The sequence below is a fragment of the Eublepharis macularius genome, chromosome 2 (genome assembly GCF_028583425.1).
Source record: "Eublepharis macularius isolate TG4126 chromosome 2, MPM_Emac_v1.0, whole genome shotgun sequence".
NCBI classification, from domain to species: Eukaryota; Metazoa; Chordata; class Lepidosauria; order Squamata; family Eublepharidae; genus Eublepharis; species Eublepharis macularius.
The window spans coordinates 76,489,167-76,512,934 of NC_072791.1; the positions used below are offsets into that span (position 1 = coordinate 76,489,167).

At 42.7% G+C, this 23,768-nt stretch overlaps 1 protein-coding gene across 15 annotated transcripts in view; it reads right to left on the reverse strand.

The window, feature by feature from the left end:
* The window catches only part of GPHN (gephyrin), a 566,991-nt gene extending 559,118 nt beyond the window's left edge, over positions 1–7,873 (reverse strand). For all 15 annotated transcript variants that reach the window (XM_054970790.1, XM_054970786.1, XM_054970784.1 and 12 more), the window contains exon 1: positions 7,679–7,873. In XM_054970790.1, coding sequence (XP_054826765.1) covers positions 7,679–7,742 — 64 coding nt within the window. In that variant the 5' untranslated portion in view covers positions 7,743–7,873. The remainder of the gene's footprint in view (positions 1–7,678) is intronic.
* Positions 7,874–23,768: the final 15,895 nt, after the last annotated feature.

The following is a 23,768-nucleotide window of genomic DNA, read 5'->3' on the forward strand; positions in this document are numbered from 1 at the left end:
ATGAGGTTTATCATATTATTCTTTCCCTGTATAACCAAATCAGTAATTTTTGATATAACTGTAAAACTAATCTGAAAAGTTGTTATTCAAAAAACGAAAACTTCATCTGGTTGTAGATATTAAGATTATACCAGAAAAAATGAGTCTTTATGTAGAAAACCTTGATTTAAATCAAGTCTTATTGATTAGTGATTTAAATCATGATTTAAATCGATTTGATTTAAATAAAATCCCCCTTCCTTTTACTGACAGAAACCAAGGCCTTAACTGTAAATATTGTTGTGACTGCATAGAAACAGCCACTGAGGTAATTTGTTTCTTAAAGCTACAGGTGCTGCTTCCATTCATTGGGGTATAACACACACCCCTTTTTTTAAAGATTTCAGATGCCAACCTGAGCTTTTTTCAGGTTTGGAGAGCTTTCTTCTCTATTAATGGCTTCAATCTTAATATTTAAGTATTCACAGATTTGGGCCATGTTGAGAATCGGATATATTGACACTTCTAAACATCAGACTCTGCAATAGGATACAGAGTATCATATAATCCAAGTACGTTCTATGTTAAGCTAAACACGTACATAGTCAAATTCCTACTACTTGTTGCAGGAATGATTTCCCTGGTTCTTAGGAATATTCCATCTATTTGAGAACATTTTCCAGGTTTTTTTTTAATGCAGCTAGAGCTGGTTTGGGGTAACATACCTAACAGATCAGTTTCAGTCTTACGGTTCATGGAAGCCCCTAAGATTAATCAAGAGCACACTTGTAACCATGTACCAGAATCCTTTATTTAGTCCATTTGTACCCCACTTTTATCCTCATTTGGGACACAAAGAAGTTTATATCATTCTCCTCTCCTCCATTTTTATCCTCACAACATCCTCTGTGAGATAGGTTAGGTTGAGTGTGGTGGATGATAGATTTGATTGTATGTCACCAAAGACTGTTACAAGATTAGTCTATGTAAAACATGAATTACAGAAAGTGACAAATAAAAATAATCAGCAAGATAGGGTGCCAAGCATAAAACAAGATTCCTTCTACCCGAACAAATATAATTGTTAAAATATTCCATGTAGTAAAATGAATAATGTCACTAAAATGTGTTAATTTCAGACATAACATTGATAAGAATTTTCATAATGGCCAAAACATATAAAGCTACCATATAATAATAATAATAACATTCAATTTATATACCGCCTTTCAGGACAACTTAACGCCCACTCAGAGAGGTTTACAAAGTATGTTATTATTAGCCTCACAACAAACAACCTGTGAGGGAGCCTCTAGAAACTGTGACTAACCCAAGGTCACCCAGCTGGCTTCAAGCGGAGGAGTGGGGAATCAAACCCGGTTCTCCAGATTAGAGACCAGCACTCTTAACCACTACACCAAATTGGCAACATATAGGTCCACATTCACAAGAAGGAATGTTACTTTCCCCACAACTGTACATAAAGACAGATTTGCTAAAATGGCTACAAAAAAATTAACCGGAGGAACCCATTAACAGTCAACTGGAAGGGAATCACAACTGAGAATACTATTAAACCTTGCGATCCAGGTGTTGTCATTCTGAAGAAGAGTAAATGAAGAGAAATGAAGAAGAGAAATGAGGTGCTGGAGATTTCATCTACTAACACCAAAAGTTAATTAAAACTAAGTGCACCCAGGCCGTTATTGAAGGAATGCTGACTTCGGCATGCATCAAGGTAGTTGGGAGTACCTTTAGGCAATACTAGGAATTTTTTTTAAAGGAAAAGGTTTTCAATTGTGTCCAGGTAATTAATACATCATTCCAGCCCTAGACTTCAACTCTCTATAAGAATTGGGCTAATGCCTTGTTCAGATACAGTTTCAGTTTTGAAAACCAACTATGCAACCAAAGTAAATAAGCTGTAGAAACTATTAAATAATGTGACACTGTGACACTGAGAGATCTCTGTCTTTTGGTGCTACACCTCTGAAGATGCCAGTCACAGCTGCTGGCAAAACGTCAGGAACTACAATGCCAAGACCACGGCTATACAGCCCGGAAAATCCACAACAACCATTATTAAATACAGTTTTTAAACATACATGGTGTAGAATTCATTCTTATTTGTACATGTGTATAGTACCACTTTACATATATCAGATATCACATATATACACAAAGTTAATCATCGTAAAAAATCAGCCTCCAGAGTAGTGCTATCAAGTATCCACCTTGGAAAAAGTAACATATAATGGTAAAGTGCTAGTGCCATCCAATTTCATACATATACTTCAGTAAATAAATAAATATTGCACTAGCCCAAACAAGGGGTCTATAACAGCATAACAAGAAAACAGTTTTTAAAGTGACATTGCTCATGTAGTTTATTCATAAATATATTCAAAAAGTCCATCCAAAAAGTCCAGTATTCTCTGAAAAGGAAAAATCAGATATGACTAGTTCATGGGCATTTCATCTCAAATACAGTTAATAGGGGGCCACAGAAACTGATTTTGAAAGTTAAAATAATAATAACAAAAACATTTGATTTATACACCGCCCTTCAGGACAATATGACATACACTCAGAGCAGCTTAAAAGTATGTTATTATTATCCCCACAACAATCATCCTGTGAGTTGAGTGGGGCTGGGAGAGCTCTGGAAGAGCTGTGACTGACCCAAGGTCACCCAGCTGGCTTCAAGTGGAGGAGTCGGGGAATCAAGCGCGGTTCTCCAGACTAGAGTCCCACTGCTCTTAACCACTACACCAAACTGGATCCTGACCATTAGCCCTGTCGGCAAAAATGGAAAAGGCCCCAGAAAAGACTATAATAGGAACGCCATATCTTTAGCTGGAATCTAGACTTTCACTAGTGGTGATACTTTCCCCTAGCTGGTAGAAACTAGATTGCAGAACCACAATTCATTTCCTTCCATTATCGCTTGCCCTAGCTCTTGCCACTATTTGACAAATGCTAGCTTCTTCTATTTCAAGAGCTGTCTTTAAAGATACAAGATTATATCATGCCTGACAGGCATACTCATCTACACTTCTGAATAAACCAGCCCCTAGAGAAATGCCTGTTTGGCTTTGAAGGTTTGTTGCTGATCAGCTGAGGACTATGAAAGCAAACCATATCTTCATAACATTTCAGAACTAAAATGACTTGGTGTGGAAACCTAAAGAATTCCTTCTCCATTACCTGAGCCATCTGGATTGTGGCTGAGTGTGTGTGACTGGTCCAAGGTCTCTGAGACATGCTTTATTGTTATGCAGAAATATATTATTATACTGATAATTGTGGAACTTTTTTCCCCAAGAATCGCAAGGTTCAAACTTGACACCTTTCAAAAAGCATTGTACAGCTGGTTTGCTTTTTAAAAAATTAGGTTGGAGTTTGAATTTTTTTTTTAACTATGCTTATATACCGTTCTTCTAGACATATTAGTGTCCTACCCAGAGTGGTGAACAAGTTAGTGTTATTATTATCCCCACAATACAGCTGGGAAGCTGAGGCTGAGGAGTGACTTACCCAAGGCCACCTACTAAGTTCATGGCAGTAGTGGGATTTGAACAAGTAGAATGCTGATTCACAGCGAAACCACTTAACCAATGCGCTAACACAGCTCTTAAGATAATTTAACAGTTTTGCAGTGTAATCCTATGAATGATTCCAGTCTAACTCCATAAAATCAATGGTCTTAGACTGGAATAACTGCATAGAACTACAAGTGTTTTAAACATTTTGCTAAGATACAGTAGGCTACCAGGGAGTGATGAGTAAATATCTTCTGTTTCAGAATGCAGACTGTGAATTACATTTTTCTATTAGTGTATATACGGTTATCAAGAGAATTGTGCCTACATAGATTTTTAAAAGAAACAACTTTTTGGGTTTTTTAGGCACAACAGAAGAGTTTACACAAGCATCAAGGAATATAGGTTTATAACCATTCCATCATAATAAATGCACAGCTGTTTCTTGTCTGTAAGACAATACTCCATACATCTACTTGTGGTGAAATTGAGGGTGGACATTACTAGACTTTGCATTGAGATATTCAGTGAAATCCTAAATAGACTGGAGTAACTGCTTAGGATTTCACTATTACTCAAGTTCATCTCAGCAAGCAAGCTAGGAAGGAAAACAAAATTGTCACTTTTCACCACTACAGCTCTGTCTGGAGTCTTAAAGTAAAGAAACCCTCATATTTCCTCCTGATCAAACTAGTCCCAACATAGTGCTATGAAGGAGTTGCAGGAGGATCATACAAGGAACATGATCAGCTCAGCAAGATAGTTTAGATAACCCCAAGTCAAAATGAACACACAGAGACAACAACCATTAAATATATGTATAATCACCTCAGTATTTAAAAATATGTTTCAGATGAGGAGCAAACATACACATAAACCATTTATTACTGGATTATATTTTCAAAGCAGCATAACTAACACATAAATATTGTTAACCTGCTCCACAATAACTACTACTTAAAAAAACCCTTTTGCTAATAAATTTATTCAACATTAGAATTGCTTATAAAAAGTAATGCTAGGTCTCTTATATGAATACAGCAAAAACTGATAGTACATATAGCAATGGCCACATTAGCTTATGCACGACCCTGCAAATTACATAGGATTCCTGAACACAGAAAACACATGAAAGAAAATTATCAGTAGCTGAAATGAGAAAGTCAGCAAAACGATTACCTTAATTCAGCAGTCTCAATTAAAGTACTATATCACTGAACAGGCTGTATTCCATGAAATAGATCTGATATATTATAAATGTTTGAATATTTGGGTAATTGATGTTTCTAACAACTCATAACAGATGTAATAGAAGGATATGTGGTAGATCCTGTGGTTGTCCTCAAGTTCTGATCCCCCAAATAGTACTTTGTGACCCCAGAAAAGGCATCTGCCAAGATCTGAAAGGTCCAAAAACAATGTGGCTTAGGAGGGAGAAGAGGGAGAAAATTGCTGTCTTTTCTGTGAGGAATGCCATGCTGATGAAAGAAGCACGAAGAATCCCCCCACCCATGGCCTCCTGATCCTTATTAAAACATGAGGATCCCACAACCTCAGAATAAAACATTCCCACTTTTTCCTAACCCACAACAATCATCTCTAACTATGGGAAACACCCATGATCCCAGCATCCACAAATCACATGATTCAGCCCAATGCATATATTTTAAACATAAAATTAAAAATCAATGCATTAACTTACAGTTACATTCAAATTCTTATGTATAGTGATAAACACTTTCATATGATTTTACTAAACTAAAGTAATTGAAAACTGAATGCTCAAAAACCCATGCTAAGCTAATGAACTAACTTCTAATTGTTCTTAAAATGCTACAGGAGAGAGTGGTAACGGTTAAACTCTTCTGAAAGTGGAATGGAAATGAAATTAGTACAAACATAATGAATCACTTTGATTAATTTCTATAGACTGTTCTTGCTATCAAAATTGCCAAAAGCGTCTCCGTGTGAACACCCCAAAACCTTCAATTATTGATTTCCAATCAATAAAGTAAATGCCACAAAAACATGAAGTTCAAACAATGGCTATCTTTTGAAAAATTGTCCCACAACTTATATACTTAAGTAGGAATTGTCCCACAACTTATATACTTAAGTAGGAATTGTCCCACAACTTATATACTTAAGTAGGAATTGTCCCACAACTTATATACTTAAGTAGGAATTATACTGAGTACATTATAAGAATTATATACTATCTGTAATACTTTATCTTATTACCTGAAACTACACTTACTGCAACTCTTGATACTTTAGCTACAAAATCCAGGCACCAAGACAATGATGTTTATACTCTAAAAGGCACACATTATCCAGAATATTCTGAATTATGATCATAGGCACAGATATTTTACAAATAAAATTCAAAGAAAGCAGACAGGAAAGCTACATTCCAGCAATTTGATTTTCATATCTTGCCAAACCAAAATATGCCATATTTAACAAAGCAGTTTTTTTATGATACAGAAGCATTACTAAGATTTATGTTTCTCTTAAAGCAGCAGCTACTTAATGTTTGTATCCTGCCACAATACTGTTGCAGAAAAAGATTTAACAGAAAGCACAGAAAAACTATTTTCCAGTCTAACACCTACATTCTAATTAGTTACTGATGATGAAAATCCAAGGCTGGCAGTTTCAGTACCAAGAAGAGAGAACAGCACACCATCAGACTCTGGGATTTCCCTCTGTCACAGTCAGACTCAAGTAGCTATTCATAGGCAGACCACAGGCTCTTCCAAAATCTGGGGCAGCCAAGTATGCAATTCATGAATACAGAATATTCTTTTCAAAATAGAGGTACTGTTATCTAATATCACAAGGTTGAATCATTGTTTTTATTAGCTATCCTTAGTGCTTTGTTTAAAAAATTGCTAGTAGTCATATATAGGCTTGCACCAATTTCCACTAATTCTTCCCTCAGGACTGAGAGAACCGTCCCACGCAAATGCCAGTAAACAGTACCAGCACATACTACCACAAAAAAGCCCCAGCTAATCCGACCCCCCTCCTCCTTGTTCAGCTGCAACCCTTCTCATACTGCATCCTCAGATTCTTCAGTGGACTCTAGAAACAACTCTAGGAAGTCCCCGTTAAGAGGAAAATGATTGAAAATATAGACAAGAAAAAACACCTCTCCAGGATGTTCCTCCGGCCTTCCCCCGCCCACCTGAATCCACCACCACACACACACCAACCTCCTCCTAGTTAATCTGACTATTAAACCCCGTCGTCTTCATTTCCGAATATGTAGCTTTCAAAAGACAACACCTACCCGGGCGATCACACCAGCAAAAACAGCAAGGCTCCACACTGACTACGAATCTTGGCTATACGGAACGGAGGGGGGGGGGGCGAGTTTTAAAGAGCCAGCCCGGGCGGTATAGTGCACGCACCCACGATCCCTTCCTTTCCTCCTTGAATCATACACAGCCTCTCGCGGATGGAATGAGCTGGCTGTGAACCAAAGGAAGATTCGCAAAAGCCTCTCCTATTTCAAATGGGCCAAGCTTAAGGCGTACCCCAGAAGAGGGGGCAGAGTGGTTCCTCCGGGGCCTGTGGACAGAAGATCCTGCAGGTCCAGCGCTCGCAGCCTGGCCGGGCAACCACTCTTCCCAGGCACCTTTGCACCCAGAGCTCCCTTAACGCCCGAGGCAAACCCGACATCTCCATGTTCTTTCCTCCTCCCTCGTCTCCTCCACACGGGTTATTTACGGGCCAGTCCCCAGCGGGAGCGGAGAACTGGAGGCTGCGGCACTGAACAGCCTCCCGCCCGCATGCGGCAGCAACAGCAGCTCCCAATCCCGCCGTCCCTACGCCCGCCAGGACCGGTTTTTCCCGTCCTCCCTGTTTCCCACCTCAGCCGACGAGGCCGAGCCTTGCCTAGAAGGAAGCTCGCGGGGCGCAGAACTGTGTGTGTGCGTAGGGGGGTCCCTGCTGAGGTCGCTTCTCAGCCTGGCGAGCGGCACTCCGGCTCCCAGCGCGGCGGTAGAAGAGCCATGGCAGGCGGAGAACGAGCTCAAGAGGCGGCCGTGCCGGCAGCAGCGCCGCGGAGGGACAACCAATGCGGAGCGGTCCCGACCACGAGCCCCGACCCGCAGCTGTCTCTGCCCTGTTTCCCAGCCGCGGTTCGATACCTGTGAGGACCCCGACGCGGATTTGGTGGTCGTGGTTCGTTAAAATCATCCCCTCAGACGCCATGTTTCCCAGCGCAGCCTCCACTCTGACAGGGAGGCGGGTGGGGGGACGGGGGGAGAAGGAGCGCGAGAGCGGGGAGGGGGAGGAGGGGAGAGGGAGAGCGCGCGAGGCGAGGCCAGCCTGAAGGGGACGGGGACGAGGGGGCGGGGCCATCCACTGGGAGGCGGGCCGAGGGAGTGCGCGCGACGAGGCAGGAGGCACTGGAGGGGCGGGGCCAAAGGAGCTGGGGCGGGGCCTGGGGAGCCGAGCCAACCAGCCCTGCCCGAGGAGGAGCCGAAGGGAACGCGGGCGAGTGCTCCGCGAGAAGAGGTCTGCTCGAGTGTTAGGCCCAGACAGCAGTAATCGAGCGCCGACAGGGTTGTGTTCCTTCTCGTCTTTCTCCTAATGCTCGATGCGATCGAGTTACTTGAAGAAGCGGGGGCGGGGAGCAGCGGCTTGCACAGAAAATGCCTTGTCTCCGTACAAACTTCACGTACTTTCGAAGGAGCAGGAAATGGAGAGGGCTCGCACGTCCTGAGTTGCTTGGCGCTCGCCGGTATTTCACTGCATGCACCTGCACTGCACCCACACATGTATCAGGCTCCATTTTTACATCCCCACGAAGCTGACTGCATTACGCTGCACTAGCACATACAGCGCTGCATTCATACGTGCAAAGAACTGCACGCGCACCTACTGCAATCTACGGCCATCCTTCCGCTTTTCAGACTCGTAATTACATTATAGCATGTTTACTCTTCTGCATTGTATTGTCCACACGGTGCCTATACCCAGTAGGGCGTATATTAGTATGGCAAGTCTTAGAAAAGTGGAGGAAGACAAATACATTCTTTTGGTAAGCATTTCATGCCAGCTAGATGAGTTTTCATCCTTTAACCTGCTTTCCATTCGTGTGTAACACATACAAACCCATTGCATTGCATTCTATATTGCATTCACATTCACTGTATTGCATAACCCTGCATCACTCTGCAGGTTCATACACCTGCATTGCTTTGAAAATGCATTCAACAATAGCACGTGACTATAGAGTACCTGCTTTCACTTTCAGTGCATGCATACAAGTTTTGCTACCACGTTATTAAAGGCCACAATGGGAACTTGCCAATAAACATTTTATTACTTTTTCCTTCAAAAACATTAGTATCCAGGCTTTCCTCCTAAGAGTCCAAAACAGTGAACAACATGCTATCAAAAACATCCAGTTTAAACTCACCAGTCCAATAATTACACTAGCATTGCAGACGTGCATACATGCACACGCAAACACTGATATAAATAACTTCTTCTTAGAAACATCCACTGAAACAATATTGTGTCTGTCAGAAAGCCTCCAATGGCAAGATTTTTAAAATTATTACAAGATGATTGTTCCACAACAGCAGAGCTACTGTGAGACATCATGGGAGCGGGTGCAATCTGATAATGCCATTAATTTAATCTCTTAATGAATGGATGTAGTGCCAGATCCACTAGCTATACCTAAACTGTTCACAGAAAAGATGTTGCTACACAAATTCCTGCATGCTATGATCTATGCTTATATTTGGTGTGCATTCTGTATATCATTCTCCTATACTGTTTTGAAAAGTTCAGAAGTGTTGGGCTCATATCTACAGAAATCTTTAAAACAAGCAGATAAAAAAACGGGGACAGTTTATAATAAACTAGGATTATAAAAATGTTTGAAAATATTATACTTGTTCCTTTGAACTTTTATACTACCCTGTATCAAAGACTGAAGGCAGATAATGAAATATTTAGCCAGAGGTAAAAAGAAAATGTAAAATACCCAAGAGGATGCAAATAATCTAAGCATGAGCATCTTCTATGCTGTCTTGGTCAGGTCAGGCAGAACTGACACTCACCCCACAGATCCTTCTCATAGGGGCTTCATCAGACCAGAAGGGGTTAACAGGACCCAGTCTTTCTACTATCCTCCCCTATAGCCATTTAGCTGGCAGGAGAGCTATCGTCCTAGTTATGAATCCATGGCCCTTGTAAGGAGACTCCCTGGGGTATGCTCACGCCTTCCTCTTCCTGCACCACCTTCCACCTCCCTTTAATTGTTGCCCAGCCTCCTCCCTCACCCTCCAGCTGATGCTGGTATATTCCACGTGCCAGCTGTTCTTCCCTTCTCTGCCCCTGCTGAGTCAAGTGTGCCACTGGTCTATTGGGGTGGCTTGGCATTGACATGGAGGGTGGACTGTCCTGCTGTGTTAGCCAGTAGGGGTAGGGCAAAATTTCTGATATATGTAGGTTATTGCCAGGCTGTCCAGATGGCCCTCTCCCCTTCATTGCTGGTAAGTGTGGAGGATGCTGGGACCACCCTGGACACTAAATAAAAGCTCACAAAATCTCCATCAGAATAAAATTATGTTTTACTTTTGTACACTGAGTTTGATCTTGGCCACTAAAAGGCAGTCCAAACACAAGTCAAGTCAAGTTTATTAAAGTTTAACAGCCCATAGGCCAAACACTATAACACAAAATTTAAGAGTTAAAAATCACAGAAAAACAAAAGTTTGCCACATTCATAATGCAGCTTTTGCAAAGGCTACTCAGAAGTAATTTTAATCTTGAAGAATGAGAGATGGCCAAGTAGCCATTTCTTAAGAAATCTCTCTCTGGCTGTTGCATGCTTTGGACAGTAGAAAAAAGTATGAGACAGTACATCACTGCCAAAGGACAGCCACAAAAGCGCTGACCTGATGGTGTCTTAAAGAAACAGCCCTTCATCTGGGCTGTTGGCAATGTGTTGCAACGTGCAATCATATACGACCGCCTCAATTTTGGAACTGCCAGTATATTAAAATAAAAAGGCAGATCAAACTGGGTAGAATACTAAATTCCCATATGGAGTGGGGAGCATTTTTGCATAGCATCCTTTTGAAGGGAGTCCCAGTCCTGTTTAAGCAGCTTCTCTGTAAATAATGCTTGTCTTTCAGTTAAATTTCTTGATTTCCATGAACCTAATCGGTTTATTTCCATATCAACCATTCTGTTCCATTGTAACCAACAGCGCTCATGGGCTGCTGATCTGGTGGAAACTGAGAGGTCTTCAGATTTTTGCAGTCTGTATTTAGAGCTGACTATGGCTTTCCAGATCAATGCTGAGATTTTTGGAAGGCCCAATTCAAGTTGTACGACTGCAGAAGCTATGCATAGTGGTAAAGCAAGTATTTTGCAAAAGAAGGTTAGGTGAAGTTTATCAAGTTGTTTTATTGGACCCAGGAGCCAGATCTGGCAATCGTGCAGTATGCGCAGTATTCATCAGAGCCTCGTATGCCTTCAAAAGTGGTGGCTCGTATTGAGCTCCTTGGATAAAGAAGAACTTCCTTAAAGCCAGTAGAGCTAAGCCAGTTTTCTTTTAAAGATATTGAACATGCTTGGACGAAGATAAATTTGACTAGAACACTATTCCTAGATATCTAAATTCATCGACTTGTTGTAATTCATACGCACCAATTTTCCATCTTTTGTTTAAACATTTTGTTAACTTTGAGAACACCTTCATTTATCTTCATTTATTTCCAAGAGTTCGCTATTACAATAAACAATGAATGCTTTTATAGTGCGCTTTAAACCAAATTGAGTTCTGGAGAGCAGGACAAAGTCATCAGCATATACCAAAGTGGGTAGTGGGTGGTTTCCCAGACATGCTGAGTGGGTGGAAAAGCCTTACAAACTTAGAACAAAGTCATTTAAATACGGGTTGAATAGATGAAGTGCAAGGACAAATGTCTTGCCATCGTTTAAGAGATGGTTTGGTGTAGTGGTTATGAGCGATGGGACCCTAATCTGGAGAATTGGGTTGATTCCCCGCTTCTCCACTTGAAGCCAGCTGGGTGACCTTGGGTCAAGCACAGCTCTCTTCGAGCGCTCAGCCCCACCCAGCTCACAGGTGATTGTTATAGGGACAATAATAACATACTTTGTAAACCACTCTGAGTGGACCTTAAGTTGTCCTGAAGGGCAGTATATAAATCAAATGCTGTTGTTATTCTAACTTTCAAAATCCCAATACAATGCATAGGAATAGGCTACCAATGTCTTATGTTCATGGTAGGACCATGAAGAAACGTTCTTTGCTGACTTTTCACAGTAAATATGTGAATATGAACAATGTGTCATTATATACTTCAAACTCAGGTAATACATAACTTTGGTGGATTTGTTTAAATAGGAAGGTGATATGCATCAGTAGGCCATTCCACCAGGCTTGGAGGGGGTGTTTTATTTATTTGCTTCATTTATACTCTGCCTTGCTCCCCAATGGGAACTCAACACAGTTTACATCATTCTCCCTTCTTCCATTTTTATCCTCACAACAACCCTGTGAGTTAAGTTAGGCTGAGAGTACATGACTGGCTCAAAGTCACTCAGCAAGCTTCAGTGGCAGAAGGAAAATTCCCAGATCCTACTCAAACACTATAACCAGTACACTCCATTAATATGAAAGTTGTGAAGTTGCATTCCTGCTGGTATTCGTGGCTGTTTTGTTAATAGATTGAATTTTCACTGCAGTAATTGGATCAGCCCTTGCATGCTGGGAAAACACTTGCTTTGGCACAAAGGGAGTTCTGAAATTACCATGAATCCTGCCTGCAGTGCATCCAACACGGTATCCAATGCAACATCTTTTGAAGCAGGGCTGACGAGAGAGGGGGAGTAGGGTACGACATTCCTACAGCCCAAGTCAGCATGGGCTGTGCCCCTGAAGCTGGCATCATCCTGCATTCAGCAAATACATTTCTCTTTAACTTTTCATCCAGTTCTTCACTGCAGCCATTAGTGGCACAGGGAAGGCAAGCAAACAGCCAGGCGATCAAGTTTTTGCTACTCCTTTTAGCAGCAATTTTTAGAGAAAGCATCTGGCTGGCCAACATGGGAAACAGGACATTGTATTAGAGAATACACATGGGCATGAACCAAAAAAACCCCCGAACCATGGTTTTCATGAACCACAAACTTCCACGAACTGATGCACGTTCACAAACCGGTTTGTGGTTCGTGGGGTTTAAATGCCCCTTTCCGGCTGCTTAGCAGCAGGGAAAGGGGCCTTTAATGATTTAAAGGGCCCTTTCCTGCTGCTTGCAAGGGGCAGGTCCCTTTAAACTGTCAGCTTGCTGGGGGAATCCCCCCTGCTGCCTGCCAGCTGATAGTTTAAAGGGCCCCAGCCCCACACTTACCTTGCTGAGGTGGTGGAGGCCGCGCCCAGCTGCTCTGCGGGCCTATTGCCACCTCCTGCGAGGGGCGGAAGGCCATTTTAGCCTCTTCTGCCACTGCACGGGCCCGCAGAGCTGCGGAGTAGACATAAAAAGGCCTTCCCACCCCTCAAATGGCCGCCATGGGCCCGCAGGGCGGCAAAGGAGGCCAAAAAACGCCCTCCCTACCCTTCAAATGGCCATCGTGGCAGCCATTTGAGGGGTGGGAAGGCCGTTTTCGGCTTCCCTTGCCACCATGCGGGCCCGCGGCAACCATTTGAGGGATGGGAAGGCCATTTTCGGCCTCTTCCGCCGCTCTGTGGGCCCGTGTAGCAGTGGAAGAGGCCAAAAACAGCCTTCCCGCCCCTCACAGGTGGAGGCTACAGGCCTGCAGGGCAGCTCCACCACCCCAGCAGGAAGGTAACTGTGGGGCTGGGTGGGGGTGGGGCTGAAGTTTGGGCCGTTTAAAGGGCCCTGACGCTTGCAAGCAGCAAGGCCCTTTAAACTATCAGCTGGCAGGGTGATAGTTCCCCGGGGAAATGGCCATTTAAACTGCCCCTTTAATACAAACCAAACGAACCAGTAGACCAGTTCATGGAAGTTCGTGGAAACAAGCTTCCATGAACCACTGGTTCACGAACCATGAACCAGCTTGGTTTGTGGGTTTTTTTGGTTCATATTTAGGTTCGTGCCCATCTCTAGTAGAGAGAGACCTCTGGTAGGATCTAACAAGCCTCTTATTCTTATGAAAGGTCCAAGAAGCAGTTTGGTGTAGTGGTTAAGAGCGTGTTCTCTAATCTGGAGAACCGGTTTTGATTCCCCACTCCTCCACTTGAAGCCAGCTGGGTGACCTTGGGTCAGTCACAGGTCTCTGGAGCTTTCTCAGCCCCACCCACCACACAGGGTGATTGTTGTGAGGATAATAATAACATGCCTTGTAAACCGCTCTGAAGGCATTAAGTTGTCCTAAAGGGTGGTATATAAATTGAATGTTATTATTATTATATAAAAAGATAAAGGTAGCCCCCTGTGCAAGCACTGAGTCAGTACTGACCCATGGGGAGATGTCGCATCACGACATTTTCTTGGCAGACTTTTTGTTACGGGGTGGTTTGCATATAGTCCTATCCTAATTTTTTTCCAGAGGGATTAAAAATATAATTCAGTGATCCCATAGCTTCTTTTGCATCTTCAAGTATGCTACTAAATTATCAAAGTGTGTGGGAAGAAAAGAGACTGCAGTTTTTTCAGTGTTGAGGGAAAGGCATTCTGTGCACATCTAGAAGTGTTTTTCTTCCAGAACTCAGTCCATGCTGAAAACAAACACTTCGCTAAGCCCTGGTGAAATCTTGACACAAACTAAGTCATTAGAAGAATCCAGTTCTAGAGGGGTAGCCTTTATTGTGTGGTGGCAAACCCCCAAAGGAGTCTTGTGCCACCATAAAGAAATAACCAATGTCTTGTAGTTTCAGCATTCATGGTTATAATCTATTTCATCAGATGCGTGAAGTGAATTCTCAGTCTTCAACTACAACTACCCAAGGGGGGGGGGGAGTTTGCAATTAAGGAAAGCAGTTGTCATTCCCATTAAAATGCATGGTATGGCGTTATGATACCTTATATTTAATTAACATTATATGTTAAATTTTAAAAAGCACGTATGCAAGTGATTCAGGAATGAGCCCCATTGCAGGAAATGAGACTTACTTCTAAGGAGAGCAGTTTAGGATTGCTCCCAAAAGATCTAGTCAGTTCTGTACCTTTTGATCTGTTCCTTCGCCTGATCAGGAGTATGGATGGGATCACTCTAGAAATTATTTGCAGGGTCATTTCTACTGCCCGTTCTGTCCCTGCTCTCCTCCTTTTTTTCTCTGTAGGGAGGCAGCAGCAGGAGGGAATAAAATAGGGACAGCTGGAGCTAGTTGGATTTCAGCATCCCTGGACTATAATCACTTTAGGGCAAGTGCAGGAAGACAACATCATACGGAGACTTGGCTCACCTGCATCTTGTGTCTGCAGGATAAAACCAACTTTTTATTAGAAATAGTTATGTTCCATTTGGTAGCAGAGTTTCCCAGTCAGAAGCATTTTCCCAATATGCAGTAATTAATCCTCAGGCAATTAAACTGTAGAAAAGATAGAATTTACAGTTTATTGAAGTAGATTCCATTCAGAGCATTTTGTTGCAGAAGAAAGAGTCCTAGTCCTAAAGCATTACTTTCACTATGACACAGACAATTAGTTCAGCATTGAGGTTGCAAGTGGATATATGGGTGAGGCCTTCATGGTAGGAGCTCTGAAAAGGTATATCCTTCCCCTTGGAAGGCCATGAGGCAAGAGAAAAAAATCTCTCAATGGAGACAAAGAGAAAAGAGGAGTCAGGAAGCTTTCCCACCTTTAACACAGAGAAGCAACTTGCTTATCAGGAAGATACCACAAAAACAGAGACACATGTAGCACCTCCTCCCCCATGTCTGAGGCATGCTGAGTCACCTATTACAACACTCCCTTTTAACTAAGTATGCTATCACTGTTCACATTGTACAGGTCATCTCACAGAGAAGGTCCTCCTTCTGAGAACCCAGTTCCCAGAAGTGTCAGGACTCAGGAATGAGTCCTGACACTTCTGGATCCACCTGTACAAAAAGAAATACAGTGAATCTTCAGTTTGGATATGAGTCTTTGACCTATTCTTTACTTACCTGTGGAATTATACATACTTTCCCTGGAGCACCTCATATCCATGCACCTATAAGAGAACAGAACAATTACATTTAGGTGTTGTTGGACTTCTTTCATGTGACTGTCTGGCTGTTGCATACAATTCATTGGACTACAGTATCAAGATATTTTTGTATGGGGATATTGCCTTATTTATTGTGCAAGATACTATTTATTGTGACTAAACTTATTGAGCACCTGTACACTTTAAATATAAGAGAAATTTATATTGTTAACTATTGTAAATTAATTCTTTTCCCCGGATTGTGGGTTTCTGCTTTGGGTTCCAGTTGTAGTTCTGGGGAGGCTTGCTTTGTGTGACTCAGAGAGTCCAGCTGGTGCAGAACGCTGCAGCCTGTGGGCATTCAGTGGCCCATGATGATAGTTCTTGTGGTAACAACAACCTTGCGAAGTAGAACATTCTCTTAGCTGGAACTCCTCTGTTGATATACTGAGAGTGCCTGAAGTCCTGAGTCACTTATGTCTTGCGCCTCTGGCACATCTGCTAACTCAGGAATTTCCTCCATTCTCTCACCTGATTGGATATCTGGTTGCATCTGCTCACTGGCTGCATCTATTATCTCCTCACCTGGTTGCACATCTGCTTGCATCTGCATAATGATGTCATCTGGACAATAGAGCAGCAGCTGGTTGTTGCTACCATCGCCCTCTGAAGGGTCAGATGTGGCACACTCTGGTTGTTCTTTTGTCACTCATCAAATTGCACAACTCTGCTTACAGTAACATTGTTAGTGTTGGGGTCTAAAATTCTGTATCCCTTGCATCCTGTAGCTTAGCCTACAAAAATGCCTCTGTTTCTTCTGGTATATGAGCATAGGCCTTGCATCCAAATACTCTAAGATGTTCTATGGTTGGCTTTTTGTTATGCCATAACTCATAAAGAGTTTCATCTGTGGTCTTAATAGGTATTCTGGTTTGCAAGAAAATTGTGGCCATTGCAGCTTCTACCCAGTGTTTATAGGGAGGTCCTGAATAGAGATGGGCACAAACAGCAGTACGAATGCAAAAAAGCCACGAGCAACCTGATCGGCTGTTCGCGAACAAGCTGTTTGTGAGACCCCATTCTAGACGAAAAAGTGGTTGTCGCAAGCTTCGTTCGTTGCATTCATCTGCTGTTCATGAAGCCAGAAAGTCAGGCACCTTCAATCAGTTCCCTTGGCAACAGAGGCAGGGACTGCCTGAACTCTGTCTGCACCCCTTCTGTCGCCCTGGAAACCCCAATTGAAGCCTAACTTAGCTTGATGGGCAGGTCTTCTTTCCAAGTGTGGATATCCAAATTGGTTATAATTGGTTACATGAGAGCAGACACCAAGTGGGGAGGGGGGTGTTCTGTGGCCATGGGAACTCCAATTTCATCCCTGCGAACCCTGTTAGGTAGTTCCGACTGCCAACCACAGACCTCCTGTGTTGCTCTATGGGGCCTCTAGTTATAAAAGGCACTGTGCTCCCAGCCTGGCTTTCAGTTTCAGCAGGCAGTGGATAGAGCTGTTGCTAGCCTTTTGGGAGACAGACAGGGAGAGTGCATTGGATCTAGGAATTTTTCTGTGTGAGGTGGGATAGGGATCTATCCCCTCTGGTTCCAGGGCTGCTGCCAGGCCCTGGGGCCAAGCTCAGTGGGCACCTTGGCTGAGGGCTCACACTGATTATTATCAGTGCCTGATCTGGTCAGGTTTCTGGGAGTGCTGGGCTAGGGCTCTACCCCCTCCTTCTGGTTCCTGGGCTGCTGCCAGGCTCTGGGGCCAAGCTCAGTGGGCACCTTGGCTGAGGGCTCACCCTGATTATTATTATTAGCAGTGCCTGATCTGGTCACATTTCTGGGAGTGCTGGGCTAGGGCTCTACCCCCTCCCTCTGGTTCTAGGGCTACTGCCTTGCTCTGGGGCCAAGCTCAGTGGGCACCTCCGCTGAGAGCTCACCCTGATTATTATTATAATTATCAGTGCCTGATCTGGTCACATTTCTGGGAGTGCTGGTCTAGGGCTCTACACTGTCCCTCTGGTTCCAGGGCTGCTGCCTTGCTCTGGGGCCAAGCTCAGTGGGCACCTCAGCTGAGGGCTCACGCTGATTATTATTATTATCAGTGACTGATCTGGTCAGGTTTCTGGGAGTGCTGGGCTAGGGCTCTACCCCCTCCCTCTGGTTCCAGGGCTGCTGCCAGGCCCTTGGGCCAAGCTCAGTGGGCACCTCAGCTGAGAGCTCACCCTGATTATTATTATAATTATCAGTGCCTGATCTGGTCAGGTTTCTGCGTGTGCTGGGCTAGGGCTCTACGCCCTCCTTCTGGCTCCAGGGCTGCTGCCAGGCTCTGGAGCCAAGCTCAATTGGCACCTCAGCTGAGGGCTCACAGTATTTTCTCCTTTCCTCCTTAATTCTTGTTTGCTGGCACAATGAGGCTTTGGGTGGAGGCCAAAGGTGGTCATGGAGAGAACTGCAAAGATTCTCCCAGTTGCCCCATGGGAAGCAGTACTGGGCAGGACTCTGGGGCAGCAGAGACTCCCACTCACCAAAATTCACCTGTGGGGGCTGTGGAGGAGGCCAAAGAGCCCTTGCTGCCAGGGGGAGAGGAACTCTTTAAACTGTTTGAGGAAGAGGAATGCGAGGGATCCGTGGAGGAATGGTTGGGGTTCAATGAAACATCCATCCCATGCCCATCCCAAACTCCCAATGCTGTCCCTGCCTGCAGTCCACCCCGCACTCCATCTTCCATTGCCAGCTCCACAGCAGGGCAGTAACCCTTCGTTCTCCTTCTCCAGGAACAGTTAGTGGGCCATGGTTCAACCTCTCTGTATGGATGCATTTTCGGGCCCTTCCAAATGACCCCTGTGTGGTGTGGTGCCATGTCCGTGATGGCCTGGTGCACAGGGGCAATGACCCGAAGCACCTGTCATTGATGGTCCTGACTAGGCACTTGAAACCACGCCACCTGAGCCTGTGGTCTTCATCCTCGACCAGTGAAACATCCGGCAGTGTGTTATGATATATAGAAATATTTGAAAGTGAAATAATGAAAAATGGGATAAATTGTTTATCCATTATGGAAAAAGGGACTCACAGGCAGGGTACAGAGTATTAAAAATAGTTAAAGAAGTATTGCTTAGAATTAAGGGAGAATATGTATTTGCTAGATAGAGGAATATATAAAGAGTAAGGGAAAAGGGATAAAGGGTTGGAAAACTGTTGGAAGTCAACAAAATGGGGGGGAAGGGAGGGGGTTAGAAATTGGGAAATGGGAATATTGACTGTAATGTGTAAACATTTGATCCTAACCCAATAAAAAATTTTCAAAAAAAAAAAAAAAACATCCGGCAGTGTGAGACAGAGGGCTACTAGCTCCTCTGAGCCGGGATCAATGGGAGGGTCACCGGAATCCACCCCAAGCAAGAAGCCTTGCCCCGAGGGTGCTGCTGGTGGGAGCGGAACAGCCAGGCAAGCCACCCTTGGGGAGTTTGTTCCATCGGGGTTGGGGATAGTGCCATTGAAAAGGGTGAGGTCGACTTCCGGTTTGGGATCCATGGAGGTCTAACGCAGCTCCAATAGTGGAGCTGACCGGGCTGCCGTTTCCAGCGGCCGGTGGGGCAAATTCAGCCCGCGGCCACCTGCTCCCAGGCGGGGAACAGGCAAAGAACGCTCAAGTACCTCAGGGCGCATTGATCTCGGGCGAGGGGGGTTCTGCGCTAAGGATTCTCTCTCGTCCCTTGAGGTCCCACCCTAAGACAGGTCGGCATAAATCTCTGCGGCAGATCCGGGGCCAGTGCGACTGGCATAAGATCTCCATGCCCAAGCTTCAGCAGGGGAAATTAATTTCGGAAGAAAATTTGGAATCGAAGCAGTGATTACAACCCAGAAAGACGTGTGAAAAGGTAAAGATCACTATCTCTCAAACCAGGTCAGACTGTTTAAAGTAATGAGGCTTTAAAGTGAACTTTTAAACTGCAACAGTTGGACTATATTGAGAAAAAGATCCGGCAAGAATTTGATTAGAAAAAGGACTAAGTTAAAGAAAGTTATTGAAGAAAATAGATAATTGTTTACCATACCTGTGGTTATAAAGTGATAGCAAGCTGTGAGAAAACTTCTACCATCGCGAGAGCTGCAGTGGAGAGTCGGCAAACAGGAAGTGCGTAACAGCGATAGAGGTGCCTGTGAGAGAAGGTCCCCATCGAAGAACAGGAAGAAGGGAATCACCATTTTTGAAAAGGGAAGGGCATTGACTTCAATAGGAGCAGAAGTAGGACATCTTGGATTATAAAAAGACTATAGAAAAACCATAGAGAAAAGACGCCCGACATTTTGGATTTTGTAAGTGTCTCTTGTTTATTTTAAGAACCGGGACATTTAAATTATTTCAAAGGGACATTAATTTAGACGCCACGGAGCTAAGGAAACGTGCAGACTCGTGGGAGCGAGGTAAATCAAGCCCCACGATGTCGAAGAAAGAGTGGCAAACAGCTATTGAGAATTTGGACAAAAAATTCCTGGAAATGTTAAAGGAACTGAAGGAGACAAAACGAGTTGGTGAGAGAAGTTAAAGATGTTAAAGAGACAGTAAAAAACGAATTGGCAGAGGTGAAGAAGGGAATGGAAACAATACAAACTGATTTACAGGCAGCGCAGCAGAAAGTTAATGTTGTGGAAAAAGCGATGGAGAATCTTACAGAGACGCAACGAACAGATATGAGAGTGATAAGGGGGAGAATGGCGGTTGCGGAGAGTAAATATATGGAGAAACAGCTGAGGTTTCGAGGTCTGCCAGAAATAGAGACAAAGACAGCACAAGAACAGGTGACTGAAGTGTTAGCTGAATACCTGGGAAAGGAGGAGGAGGAAGTTGTGGCTATCCTGGATGTTGTGTACCGAATAAACTCCAGATTCGCAGCCCAGAGGAAATTACCAAGGGACGTGATTGTGCAATTCACGACAAGGAATATAAGAGAAATGATAGTGAGTAAACAGTTTCAAGATCCATTGGTAGTCGATGGCAAGACGATTATCATCATGAAGGAGCTACCCAGATCGGTGTTGCTTGATCGGAAAAAATATAAAGTGCTTGTGCAGAATTTGAAGGATATGAAAATAAGATATAGATGGGAATTACCGGAAGGGATATCTTTTGAATTTGGAGGAATGAAAAAGCGCATCAGATCTGAATTTGAGATGGAAAAGTTTATGAGGGACAATGAAAAGGACTTACCAACAACAAGGCTATGAATATGGAGTGTAAAGTTTTATCTTGGAATGTAAATGGACTTAATTCACCCAAAAAGAGAAAAAGTACTTTCCACTGGCTAGTAAAACAAAAATGTGACATTGTATGTTTGCAAGAGACCCATATCAGAAATCAGGATGTAAAATATCTTAAAGTTAGTAAGTTGGGCATTGATTTTGTAGCGGCCTCAAAAAAGAAAAAAAGGGAGTGGTACTATATATTAAAGAGGAGCTACAGCCAAAATTAATGATTAGAGATGTGGAAGCCAGATTTATAGCAGTGGAATGTACATGGAATTTTTAAAAAGTGTTGGTTATTGGAATTTATGCACCAAACGGTGCTAAAGAAAGCTTCTTTGAGGATTTAAGGAAGCAACTAGATGAACTTACATATGATCAGATAATCCTTGCAGGAGACTTCAATGGAATTACAAATTTGGAACAGGACAAAAAATCAGTAACTACACAAAAGAAAAGAGGACTTTTGCCAAAGACGTTCTTTGCATTAGTGCAGCAGGAAACTTTGGAAGATGTATGGAGAACGCGGAATCCCACAAGTAGACAGTATACATTTTTCTCCGCAAGACACTCTACTCTATCACGTATTGATATGATCTGGGCCTCAAAGGATTTAGCGCTTTGGACTAAGGATGTTGAAATAATGCCCATGGTAGGCTCAGATCATAATCCAATTATGTGGAAGTTCGGGAAAAGAAATAAGAGGAAAGGATGGAGAATAAATGAGGATTTGCTACAGGAGGGAGAAAATATGGAGATGCTGAGAAGGGAAACTAAGTTCTTCATACAACATAATATGAATCGAGAAGTACCAACCAATAAGGTCTGGGATGCATATAAAGCAGTGATTAGAGGCATACTAATGGATTTAAATGGAAGAGCACGAAAGAAACGAGAGGAGAAGAGACAGGAGATTATGGAGAAAATAAAAGCCAAAGAAATACAATTAAAGAAAAGACCAGGTAAGAAGAAAATTTATCAGGATATTAAAATTTTACAAGAGCAGTTGACGGCAATGAACAATAGAGAATTGGAATGGAATTTGAAAAGAATGAATCAAAAGTCGTTTGAAGGTGCAAATAAACCTGGGAAATATTTGGCATGGCAACTGAAGAAGAGAAAAGAAAAAAAGATAATAAATAAAATATGTGAGGACAATAAAGTGCATCTGGAACAGACTGCCATTAGTAGAGCCTTTTACAAATTTTACGCCAAATTGTATGGGAAAAAAGAAGTGAAAAAAGACTCAATAGCGACATATTTGGGAAAAGTAAAACTCCCAATAATCTCGGAAGACTGGAGAGTTAAATTAAATAGTGAAATAACAGAGGAAGAAATAAAGAAAGCAATACAGTCAACAAATTTGGGGAAAGCGCCAGGGCCTGATGGACTTACAGCAAAATTTTATAAGGTAATGGCCAATGAGCTGGCGCCATTTCTAAAAGAGGTGATCAATGGGGTTTTGAGAGACCAAAGAACTCCAGATACTTGGAGTGAAGCTAATATATCATTGATCCCTAAAGAGGGACAGGACTTGACAAATGTTAAAAATTACAGACCTATTTCTTTACTTAATAATGATTACAAGATCTTTGCGAAGATCTTGGCAGAGAGGCTAAAGGGATGGCTAGCTGAGGCTATTGGGGAAGAACAAGCAGGTTTCCTTCCAAACAGACAAATTAGAGACAATTTAAGGACAGTTATAAATGCTATTGAATACTATGACAGGCGTTGTGATAAAGAGGTTGGGTTCTTCTTTGTAGATGCTGAAAAAGCGTTTGACAATTTGAACTGGGACTTTATGTTTGCAACTATGGAACAGCTACAAATGGGAGAAAGATTCATAAGAGCAGTTAAAGAAATTTACAGAGACCAAAGTGCAGCAATTGTGGTGAATGATTAGGTGACTAAGAAACTGACTATAGGGAAAGGTACAAGACAAGGTTGTCCGTTGTCTCCACTGTTGTTTATTTTGGTATTGGAAATACTGATTATACAGATCCGAGAAGATGATGCAATCCGTGGAATAAAGATAAAGGACTTTTCCTATAAGGTCAGAGCATTTGCAGATGACATAATGTTAATTGTGGAAGATCCAATTGAAAACATGCCTAAGGTAATAGATAAAATCAAAGAGTTTGGAGACTTGGCAGGTTTTTTTGTAAACAAAAAGAAGTCAAAGATACTGTGTAAAAATATGACTAAACAAAAACAACAGCAACTTATGGAAATAACAGACTGTGAAGTAACAAGTAAGGTAAAATATTTGGGAATCGAACTGACTGCAAAAAATATAGATCTATTTAAGAATAATTATGAGAAATTATGGACTCAAATAGAGCAGGACTTGATTAAGTGGAATAGATTGAAGTTGTCATGGTTGGGAAGAATTGCAGCAGTTAAGATGAATGTTTTGCCAAGAGTGATGTTTTTGTTACAGACAATACCAATTATTCGGGACTCTAAACAATTTGAAAAATGGCAAAGGAAAATATCGGAGTTTGTGTGGGCAGGCAGGAAACCTAGGGTGAAAATGAAAGTGTTGCAGGATGCAAAAGAAAGGGGTGGAACGCAACTGCCCAACCTGAGACTTTACTATGATGCAATCTGTCTGGTATGGCTAAAAGATTGGATGACACTGGAAAATCGCAAATTGCTGGCCTTAGAGGGATATAAAAAACTGTTTGGATGGCATGCATATTTATGGTATGACAAAGTGAAAGCAGATTCTATGTTTCTACACCACTATATTCGGAGAAGCCTCTTCACAGTTTGGAAGAAATATAAAGATTACCTACAGGAAGGAACTCCCTCCTGGGTGGTTCCATATGAAGTAATTGATCCAAGAACGGTCGATAA